At 30.8% G+C, this 12,396-nt stretch overlaps 1 protein-coding gene across 1 annotated transcript; it reads right to left on the bottom strand.

Moving 5' to 3' along the window:
- Positions 1-452: 452 nt before the first annotated feature.
- Positions 453-9,167, bottom strand: LOC143081720 (perlucin-like protein). Its single transcript, XM_076257455.1, has 6 exons — positions 9,114-9,167; positions 5,295-5,566; positions 3,821-3,894; positions 2,319-2,403; positions 944-1,165; positions 453-547 (listed from the first exon to the last, which is right to left on the bottom strand). The coding sequence occupies exons 2-6, from the start codon at positions 5,557-5,559 to the stop codon at positions 540-542; spliced, it is 654 nt and encodes a 217-aa protein (XP_076113570.1). The 5' UTR covers positions 5,560-5,566; positions 9,114-9,167; the 3' UTR covers positions 453-539.
- Between the last annotated feature and the right edge of the window lie 3,229 nt (positions 9,168-12,396).

Genomic DNA, 12,396 nt, shown 5'->3' with positions numbered 1-12,396 from the left:
GGATAGATTTCTCATTGGAAATCATACCACATGTCTTTATTTCTGTAGAGTTAATGTGTTGCTGCTTTATTATGTTCCTTTTTTAATATTCATCTTCCCCTAAATTTTCTAGTTTTCAAGAAAATTTAGGTTGTGAATAGAATTGAACAATCGATTTATTCGATTGATTAAGGCTTTTCACTGTAAAGAGATTCAATATCCTGAATATTAGTTGATTGGTGTACGGTGGTCAATCTTTCTTACGTATTACGGACCACTTCAGATTGCTACTCATGCAAGTCCATTGGTGACGTCAATTAATATTGACATTATATGTAAATCATCTTATGCAAGGTCAGAATCTGATGTACTGGGTTGACATTATTTTCAAGTCAACCTGTTTAATAGAGTATAAATTATTCTGAGTTTCATCACTCTATAAGGCTTGCTTACTTTATAATATTGACCAAACTTTTAATAGTTGCATTTATTAGACTATATATTTATATATCCGATGATCTTTCTTTTCAGTCTTTGAGTTTGAAGTGTTTTCCTTTGAACTAGAAACCTATAAAAATAAGATATGAAATTATACATTTATAGACCAAATTGTTTATATTACAAAATGATCAAATACGTACTGAATCATATTCAATATTCCTACACGTAAAATGATGTACTGTCCTTAGAACGTTTACTTCTACTATAATTTTTTTTTAGCAAATTTGATATGTTTAACTGCTTTTGATGATGCATTTAACTGTATGCTGCATGGATATGTTTACTATGTAGACATTATTATTCAGTAAGTAAAATATTAAGGTTCTTTAAAGAAATTTAATTTGGAGTAGTCTCGTGTTTTAAGTAAACACCAACACAATAAGCAAATCTTAAGTTAGGAATTCTTTTTTCATTGAAAACTATTTTGATTCAGATTTGATAGAACATGTACTCAATGACTTACAAAAATTACTCTCGCATATATTGAAAACTTTAGAAGAACAAGTGTAGTCCAACCAGTTACCAGTTGAATCGTTGTGTAAAAGAACACAATCGTACCCTTGACCTTTGGAACCCCAGCCACCTGATGGATACCAGAACTTGAAAGTCATTAGGGACTGGTCATAACTCCAACGAAACTGGCCTTCTTTGAGATCTGTCAGTCCTATCCAGTAAAATATATTTTCTGTCAAGATAAAACAAAAAATCTCTATAAATGTTGATTTATTAATTTTCAACAAATTAGTAATGCCTGAAAGTCAAAGGTCTGTTCATGTCTTCAGACCGTGACATGCTTATGCAAGTGTACATTTTCTGTTGCAGAAAAAAGGTATCATTTATGTAATTAATACCACTGGGTCGATGACTCTGACGGTGAACTGATAGTCCCCGAAGGTATCTAAATGAATCACCCTTCACTATATCAGCTTTGGATCGCCCAGTTGTCATGCAATGCTTAGGTCAATTGTCACTAAAATTCTTTGATTGTCAAATAAATTTGTTGTGTATCGATGGTGATTTTGTTTAAATTAATTTTGATTAAATGTTTCCGTGACAATTCAATATCCAAACGAAGTTCAGTGTTTGTTATTTTTTGAAGTGAATACGAAACATGAAGTAATAAATTTTCGTCTACTCGGAAATTTTGATAATTGGATAAATTACTTTAGTCCAATGATATATTCAATAATACGATATTCAGTATGAAAAAGAGAAAATCAGATATTGTTCGATGAATAAATAAAAGTAACAATGACAACAAATTAATAAAAAAATATTGAGAATGTAAAAAAAGAATGTGTCACCGATGAATCTTCAATGCAGCGAGAAACTCCCGCACCCGGAGGCGTCCTTTGGGTGGTCTTTTTACAAATATGTATACTAGTACAGTGATAAAGAACGTCATACTCAACTCCGAATTATTCACAAGAACTAAAATTAAAAATCATACAAGACCACAAAGGCCAGAGGCTCCTGACTTGGGACAGGTGTAAAACATGTTTTTTTTTAAATCTCAACCCTCCCCTATACCTCTAACAAATGTAGAAAAATTAAACACACAGCAATTTGCACAGTAAAACTTAGTTTAAGAGAAGTCTGGGTCCGATGTCAGAGTAGGTAACAATAACCACAAAACAAAATTAAAATAATACATAAATTAACAATGAACTACTAACAGTTACTGACATGCCACCTACAAATTTCAATGACATTTTGGGATAAATTAATCATTGATGTGTCAAATATGAGAGTAACATGCCAGCTCCAGATTTTAATGACATTTGTAGAATCATTGATTTGATAATTAATGAGAGTATTTTTAAAGTTAAAATACTTACTTTTAGGCCTATTTGATATTACCCAGCTGTTTTCTGAACTATCGTCAATTTTGACGATATATCCACCAATTTCTCTGCATTTCCGCTACGAAGTTTCCAAAATAATTAATACGACATGTCATAAAAGCATATGCAGCAAAACACCAACACATTTTATATTTTCGAAATGGTTTTTGCTTAATGATTTACTTGATTTTTACTTTAAAAAAGTACCATAGGTTTGCCACTAGAGGAACAGAAAGTGATTGTTCTTCCGAAGTTTCCTTGAACTTTAAGTTGTTCAAGATAATAATGTTTCGTTATCAAATTTTCTTCTAATTGTTTTACGAATCGTCTTTTTTCCCGATGGTTTTGGTGATTGATATCCCCTTCCAACATGTTTTATTATGTTTCTTCAGAATGGCTTTCAAACACTTTTATAATCAATCATTTGAAGCATCGGTTTTGTTCAATACAATTCAATCTGCGGTATGTGTTTGTCTGCATAACATAGATTTTTTCATAGAACAAAACTCAAAGATCATGCTGAGGATTACGCGCAAACCAGCCTATTGAAAGACGTGCGTATGGTAGGTATATTTGGCTTGAGTTATCGTTATTGTCAGTTGAAAACAAACGGTCTTGCAATGGTGAATACAAAAAAGAAGATGTGGTATGATTATCAATGAGACAGTCTCCACAAGAGACCAAATGACACAGAAATTAACAAATATAGGCCCTCAACAATAAGCAAATCTCATAAAAAGATCACTGCACATTTAAAGTATTATAGATCACCAATTTCCTGAAATCATATAAAAACCTGGTCTTTCTTCATTTTCTTCTTCGTTATAATTTTTTTCATTTTCAAGTACATGTAATTAAAAATGTAAGTTATTTTTTCCTCAAGTCTCTTTTTTTAAAACAAATTTAGTAATTTGGTAGTTTTAATCGCCAAAAAAGTATTGAAAAGTGAGGAGATAACACATTTCTCTCTTCAAGTAAATATGCTGAAAAAGTCTACAAAAATAATACCAATACGGAATATTCTTTTTTTTCAAAAAAGAAGTCAAGGTAACAATTATCTTTTAATTGTTTATTTATAGCTATTAACAATTAAACCATGTAAAAGGTGAACACTGCTTTTTAATTGCACGAGTGTGAGTCATGTGTACATTTGTATTATAAACCTTTAACTGTTCACTGACCAGTATTACGTTAAGTGTATTTTGCTTTGTACATTATTAGGTTTATATAAACCTATGATAAGAGTGTCTTTATATAGTTATTGAAACTGTTCACATAAATGATGCATTTGAAATGTGAACAAAACGCATTTCACCTTGTTGAATATAATTTACGTATTTTAAGATCAATGAATATTCACGAGTAAGATTTATAATGTAGCGTTGTCAATGTTGTTTGTGTCGTTTGTAAACATAACCAAATGTGTGAACTGAACTCTGATAAATTACGTTATATAAGCTGGTTTGCAGATATTAATTATTCTATATATATGTTACCTCTGATGTAAACCAGTCGAGGTTGTCTGTTCCGAAATAATAACAATGCCCATTGTATTTCTGCCACTGTCTTGCTTTTGAGTAAATTAGAAGAGTAAAAATGTATTCTTTAGTTGAGAACTTCACTAAGTGTGATACCTTTTTTTTAAACTTTGTATCATTGATTTGCATAGCAACCCGTTTAAGTTTGGACCCTAATCAAACTATTCTAAATTATAGAAAGTATTTTATACCAATACAATTTCTTATGTAATAGTTAGATCAAATTGGGTATTTAGATTTTTGTTAAGATTCATAAACTTTGACAATCAAGTTCATGTTAATGTTTTTGCCTGAAAGCAGAAAATCTAGGTTGTAATTCCATACACGAAAGAACGAACAGAAAATAATTAACGGGGACCAATACGCATTATCATATGTTTACCTATATACAGTCAGGATTCTACTTCGTCAAAATTATCTCCCCATTACGCCAGTTCATTTTCACAATCGTAGAAAGCCATTGTAGGGATCACGCGCTACCAATTTTGCTCTTGAAAACCGATAAATTTATCTACATTTACGATTCTTATATGTCAGTTGTATTTTAAAAGACAACTGTATCTACTAGCTAATGAGCATCAGTTAATGATCTTTTCTGCATTGATTCAACTTAAAACTATTGTCTGATCTGTTGTTAGGTGGAATTGTGGAAAATTCTTTAACATTTAAAAAAATTATAATTAAATTTTTCTCGAGGATATTCTATTTCATCATCCAACTTAAAAGCTAAAAGACTGTCGTCAAGCAATTTTAGTATAAAAATAGCTATCCGTACACACCTACTCTTTTTTTTGTGATTCATTAGATATGCATTTCACTTGACCCATATATTTTATCTTTTCGATGTTTGGATGTTATAAAGTCAACCTGTAGCTTTGATATATAAACATGATAGAATCTGAAACGAGATGATATGTCAAATACTCTTGCTTTGTACGTTTTAAAGACAAAATATACACCTCAAACAAGCCCTAACATAAAAAGGTGCATTCGATTTTCTCTTTTCGATACAATTGTTACCAATTTTTTGGATGTTTTTTTTAGTCACATAATGGAAGGGAAGACACGAAAATTAATGAACTAATAAATTGGCATCATTTTTTTTTAAATCGAAGGTTATGCATTTTCTACATCCAACTTGATGTATACCAATGTCGTCGACTTGATATCTGCAGAACTATGTAATAGATGAATTGAAAATTTATCCAGACGGTGTTTTTAAAATAAAACACTTCGTACTTGAGAAAAAAAGTTGTTGTTTTTTTTTGTTTCTATTAACTTTTTAAAATCTTGTTACTATAGTAAACATTACAGAAAGCATTTATCGACTTCTCAAAAGAGAGCTTCGTTTCTTTTGTTCTATTTAAACTGGGGTTTCGCCTGTATGATAGTTATAAATAAGTACTGTTCTTATCATAGATTAAGAACGTACCCTTAAAATCACTTTCTAACAAGTGTAAATCGTTGTCTAGAGTTTGTATCTTCCCATCCACATTCTTTATGTGACTTTTCAACGTAGCTACTGTTTTTTGTACATCGGTTTCCAAAGTATTAACAGTTGAATCAAGATATGATTTTAAAGCAGTTAGAGCTTTCCTTGAATCGTCAAAATCTTTTTTGGATCCAGTAGTAAGGCACGGTAAACATAAGACATCATACGGACAAAACACAAGTACCAATAGATAAATCATGTTCATAATGTTACTGAAATATAAAATAGTACTTTTTTAAGAATCATATTATTTTGTAGAAAACAAAAAAAAAAACACCAGTCGAACTAAAATAGACAATATGGTGATCAAAAGGAAAACGAAAGAACGATAAACCACAATCTACAAAACATCCCTTTGAAAACTTAAAACAACAAACCCGCTAAAACCCAATTTGTTAGGGTTATTCTCGTGTTCTCTATAAGTTCTAGCAACATTGTGGTCCCTGTATCATTTCTCATGCCATATAAACCCTCTGTAATAAGTCGTATTTAATTGTATAATCACTATTACAAAATGTTCAGTGTTCGTCCATAAAGGCCGACAAAATCGAAAATTTTATCAGCTGATGAACTCAATCAAGAACGAATACAATATTATTTTCATTTACCTGTGTATATTTTGATTTTGAAAACGGCGGAATTTTTTTCAAAGTTGATGTTTTCCTAGATTTGTTTAGTATTTCACGGCGGTATTATGATTTTACCTTAATTATTATTCCCTTATTTTTATTAACTGTAATTTGTATTTACATTGTATCATAGATCAAATTTATTCGCTCAGTGTATGTTCGTTTTGTTACAACGTCTTTTGATTAAGTTAAGCCATTCCAATTGATATTTTATAATGTGTCTTTCTATGTTGTGATTTTCACTATTGTTTCAGATAAGGATGAAGATTTGGTAGCATTTAAACATACAAATCCACTGCAATTGTTTGCACCTATTCTAAGTCAGAAATCTGATCTTTAGTAGTTGTCGCTTGTTGGTGTGGTTCACAAGTGTTTATCTTTTCTCGTTTTTTATTTTAGGTTAGACCGTTGGTTGTCCCGTTTGAATGGTTTCACACTAGAATTTTTTGGGGCCCATTATAGTTTGCTGTTCGGTGTGAGCCAAGGCTCCGTGTTGAAGACCACATAGAGTACAAAGATAAAGATGAAGGTTGAACATTCAAAGAAAGTACGAAGCTGTAGAGCTTTGAGGTCATGAAATTCAACGATTGTGCCCAATACAGCTTAAATAAATTAAATTTGTTCCTGGGATATGAAATCATAAGTTGTTGTAAAAATTTTGTGTAAACAGGTAATTTATGATTTATGGCAGTACCAAAGGAAATTCTCGACACCACAGAAGTGCTGACTACTGGACTTGTGATTTATAAATAATTATCAACTAACTTCTATAGTTAAGCCTCATATCTTGGCTTATATCTAGTAAATCACAATAAGGGCCAGTTGAACAAATAACCTTTCGAGAAAAGAAATAATTTCAGCTTCCTAAATGTGAACTTTCGAATTATATGTAGCAATTTTCGAGCAGCGCCTGCATACGGATTTATGTATCTTCCAGTTAGTTTACAGATATTCCAGGGTTAGTATTTCTAATCAGAGTCTCCTTATTATAGGGTTGTTGCTAAAAAAAAAGCTGTTTAACAAGAGTTCCATATGATGAATTTGAAATCATCTCTTCGTAAATATTGCGGACGCCCTCACGAGTTGGTTCACTATAACTGAATATCTATTTTACAGAGAACAACGGATATGTTCCTATTATCGTAAATACAATCAATCACCTCTTCTCGGACTGTGAACTTCCGAATAAGACATATCACGGGTGTGTATCGCCATTAGCGACAGTTGTCATATTAGAGTAGAATATGCTTCCTTTCTAGAGCACCAGAGATCACCTTTAGTTTTTTGTGCGAAAAGTTAACATAAAGACACTTAAAGAGGATGATATTGAGTCCATGAACAGGTTCAGCCTGAAATTATCGCACAACACAACGAACTTTGTCCTTGCTCCTTCACCATCAACCTTAGAAGGACGCTGTTCAAACTTAGATATGTGATATCTATCTTTTTCAAGAATCAAAACAGATGACCGTAATGTACGCAAGCTTAATCATTACTTAAAAACAAAAATGGGTGTTTTACGTAGTCAATGCAACATAATTCAGAGAGACATACCTGTTCATTTAGAAGTATAAGAATAACATCCTTTTGGGAGATTTTGATTTTCTTTTGGTCGATCCTTTATTATATTTTCAAATAGGCAAAGTTTGGTATAATCAATGAATGTCCCTTCTCAGGTAACAACAAAAACAATATATACACCCCCATAGTGGTCAAAAGCATTTTATCTAATGCTTACAAGATTTGTCTTTTTCCTGACCTGTTTATTAACTTTATCTAATCAACTTTAGATCTCAGTTCTTCATTGGTTAAAATTCGATTATGACGTCAAATTTTCATGCTTTTCTCTGAATTTCCTAACGTGATTTTAAAAAAGGCGACTATGCTTGTTGATGTTACATAAAAACAACACATCTTCTTGCAACTTATGCGAAAGGAAGGATTCAATTTGTCTGCATGTCGTTTCAAAAGCACTAGAGAAATAGAATCTACCACGTAATCTTGTGCAATACGATTTTTATCTACTCTAGACAGTTAAATTTTTAATAATTTAAACGGTCTGCAAGCCTTACGTTTTATATATGAAAATTTAACTGTCGCGAGTGAAAAACTTTAAACGATATATGTAATGTTTTGATAAAACATAGGTTCATAGTTAATAAATTGATATGCCATTCATTTTGTATTTGTCATCGACAGTAAGTTACAGTATGTAATATCAGTATTTGATTGGAACTGTGGATAGAATTTTGCAATTTACAATGAAATCTGAATACCAAAGGCAATTATAATAATGATTTCCCTCTTAAGTTCACCACAATATATTATTCAATAAACATAATTATGTTAACGAATATTTGTTGAATCATTTATGTTTGGGACCAATACTAGCAAAATATGCATCGGTGTTTCAAATTTTATCACATTAAACCGTTTTCACATTGGTTCAAATCAGTCACTGTCTGGATCATTTTGGATATGCTAGTAGAATGTTTTTAAATTCAGGTCAAAGGAGTCATTTTTATGTGATAAGCAAAGCACAATTTGCTATTCGTGTTTAGAAATATACAATGAAAAAAAACTTATACTTGAATAAATAAAAGCAACAGTAGTATACCACTGTTCGAAATTCATAAATCGATTTAGAAAAAAAAAACAAATCCGGGTTACAAACTAAAACTGAGGGAAACACTTCAAATATAAGAGGGTAACTATGAAAGTGAAGAAGACAGAGATTGACACAATCATTAAAAGCATTTTACAATATCAATCATCAAGGTAAATGAATATTAAAGAATATTTACTTCTTTTAATACGTCAGCTGAAAACTAAGCTTTGTGTGCTGAAAATATTTTCAGGTCAGTGTTTGGTAAGTCGAATTTTGTTAACATATTTAGTTATTGTATTAATATTAAAATACCATTATTATCAAATGATATTACTTATTTCTTAGTACTATTATAGTTTTTATTCTAATATGCTGAAAATTCGAACAACAAACTCAATGTACAAATATAGTAGCCAGCTATTGTTTGTTTCAGTAGTCAACATGTCCACACTTCAAGTTTTAGATATACAAACATTTTGATTAAACTATATAAACAAATATACCATAACAAGGAATACTCACATTGCGATTGGCAACCAATTAGTAAATCGTGTCGATGTAGTAAGGGTAACAATAGTAAAGTTTTAATTTTATAAATATAAGTATAGGTGACAGCTGTTGACATCGATATCAAAGCAGGTAAACAATATATACCATTTTAATGTTTATCTATGTCATTCCAGGAATATTGGTAACATTTTACGGAACAAATCGAACCTAGTAACATGAAATGGAAACTACCGAATGAACATTACATTTTATTTGTTGCTATTGTAGGGATATGGGAAGAGCTTTTTTGGGGTGAGGGGTTGTTTATAATACAATTTTAGTTTGTTTGTAGTTGTCCTCTTATTTGATGTTTAAAAATAATAGTTTTATTACAATGATTTGCGGTGTATATTTAGAAACCTTGAAAGATGGCTTTAAATAGATTTATTGATTCATTACAATCTTATGATACAAGCTATCGTTTAATATTAACGCATCATGTTTTCAAATGATGGGCTAATGCTGCGCGTAGTAATTATTCATAACAAAACATAATAAATTCCAAAAAAGTCTTTGATAAACAATGAATATTCAACAAAAATCATGAATAATTCAAACCACTAATACATACCATTTTGTAATGGTTGCCGCTAAACCAATTATTACACGAATTGACAATAAAATGATTAAAAAGGATTAATCAAACTTTGCTTACCAGTAGTTATGTCAATTTATGATTACACAAAACATCTACAAAAGTTAAATGTTATATTTTTATACTTAGATGTTTGGTTAATGAATTAAATTTTTATGCGTTAATTAACCAGGCGCTTAAGCTTGATCGTTTGAAATGTTTTGAATTTGTTCATGCTGATAAGCATGTCGAACGATACAAATTAATCCATTCTTGTTTTCGTTTTTTTTTTCTTGATTTATGAAATAATTTATTATCAATATACATTTTTTTCTGATATCATAACCGTTTAAGATAATTTTATTTGCCCTTTTAATTTTGAATATTGAAAATTTATGCAATATTCTGTAATGAAGAATAGTAGTCTAAATATAGAAGAATCGATAGGCGATAATGCTGTACACATTTTCCTCTTCAAATGTTTTATAGATGCTTTTTATTTTTTAAATCCCATAAGACAAACAGAGAACACAATGAAAAATAACCCACGAAAGGGTACCACCAGTGAACAAACCTTTAACAAAAAGTTTGCAGGTCACAAATTATATCAAAATTCGGTATAGTAGCCATGGTCAGATACTTCAGGAGGGAGAGTAGCTATTTCCCAATTAGTGGCAGCCATTGTGTTCCGGATGGCGGTTCAAATTCTATTATATTGCAATTTAAAAAAAAAAAACACAATTGTGGCTCCTTTATGTAGAACGCAAAAACAGTCATCCGTGAAACATGGATCTATTCCAGTAAGTTAAACACGCTAGTGTCCAAGAAAATTTTGCAGGGATATCATCAACGCTTTTAAACTCGATAGGAAAAGGTCGGTTGTTTAATAATATTTATCTGAATAAAAAAAATAAAAGTGCAAAACAAAATTTCAAATTACCATTTATCTGGACTTAACGGTGTACTGATCCAATGCTTTCCAATGTATACCATGGCTTCGTGTACTAATAAAACATCTGAACAGAATTAATCTTAATTAACTAATGAACCTTTCAAAAAAGTGTCATTAGCCTATAACTAATCAAATAAGTGGGGAAAATTGGATCATCTTTCACGTTCATAAAAGTTTTTTCGATATCAATTTTCATGTTTCTAATGTCTTATGAAATTATTGAAAAGTTTATCAAAACAATATGAGAGTTATATATCCTTGGATATTTACATAAATGAAATAAAGAAAACTGTTGTTTCTATCAAAGACCTCTATCAGTTAGGATACGCGTCTCCTCAATCTGCAGTGCATGTATCATCAAAATGTCACAATTGGGATAAGAAATAATTAATACAAACTATACGACTAAACTATTGATAGAGACCTTTGACAAACAATAGTATGCAAAACACAACATAAAAAACCAAAGACTGAGCAACACATTCATATCAGAAACCGGGAAAATTTCAGATGCTTAGGAAGGGTAGGCAGACCCTACTTCATGTCTTGCACCTGCCGTGTTTTTCGTGTGATTACACATCCCGTGAAGTGAACAACTATTGAGGAGATGACATCTATATATAGCTTTATTACTAAATGTTATGTTACAAAATGTAAAATGATTAGCTTCCTTTATTGTATTTCGACTGACAGCAATGAATTCTCTGTGATACTATATCTAGGATATTGTTTGCACAAAATGTTCCAGTCAATTGCTTTCTGTCATAATCTTAGATGAATTGCAATGAAACTAACCTCCTTGACGTTTGCAATTAGTTACATTCTGTTAATGGATATAAATATCCTTGCAATACAACAAAATGTGCCTAATTCCTAATTGCCATTTTAAAGTTCAAGAGATTGGAAGGTGGTAAACATAGCTCATACATGTCATTCTTCTTTTCGTTTTCATTCAAACTTACTATACATGAATTTAAATCGACTAAAAGTTAAAAATAATGTCTTAATGTATTTTCAGGATACGATAACTTAGCTTGTCAGTAGGCCTTCGAAACAAGTTAATATACACATCTTCATAAAATGTCACGATGGTATGCAGACACTAAAACAGTTTAACAAGCATTTGATTACTAAAAAAAGCTACAGACATTCGTTATATATTTATGACATATCAGTTTTATTCATTAAGAGAATCATTGTGTTGATAAAATTATTTAAATACGTATTGTTGCAGTGGCTATAAAAAGATGCATCAATTCTCACAAGACATTACACAACTGAAGAATAAAGGAAGGCAACTTTTAAATAAATATTATCATATGAAGTTCTTCTTTGGCTTTGAATACAAAGCTATGTTCTACTTCCAATAGGCAATAAAACATGGACTGCACGTGATTGACATTGACATAACATTCAACATTGCAATGTCATTTGGATTTGGAAAACACGGGAGATCAACATAGATATTTTTGTTGGTGTTGCTCGCTAGAAAATAAAAAAAAGTCATTCTACAATTGACTTTACTATACCAGTTCATTTAATATCGTTAAACTGTCGATTTTCTTAAACTTTTTTGTTCGTTAAATTAAACATAGTTTCGAGATTGTATTATAGGTCCGCTTTGAAGTACTCATGCTCAAAATTGGCCTATAATCATCAAAATAATGTTAACATGCCATGCGCTATGCTCATTTTAACATTGGTAGGTATTAAATAATTGTCACCATTAA

The sequence above is a fragment of the Mytilus galloprovincialis genome, chromosome 7 (genome assembly GCF_965363235.1).
Source record: "Mytilus galloprovincialis chromosome 7, xbMytGall1.hap1.1, whole genome shotgun sequence".
Taxonomy (NCBI): Eukaryota; Metazoa; Mollusca; class Bivalvia; order Mytilida; family Mytilidae; genus Mytilus; species Mytilus galloprovincialis.
The sequence above is the reverse complement of the archived record's forward strand: the minus strand, read 5'-3'. Positions and strand labels throughout refer to the sequence as shown.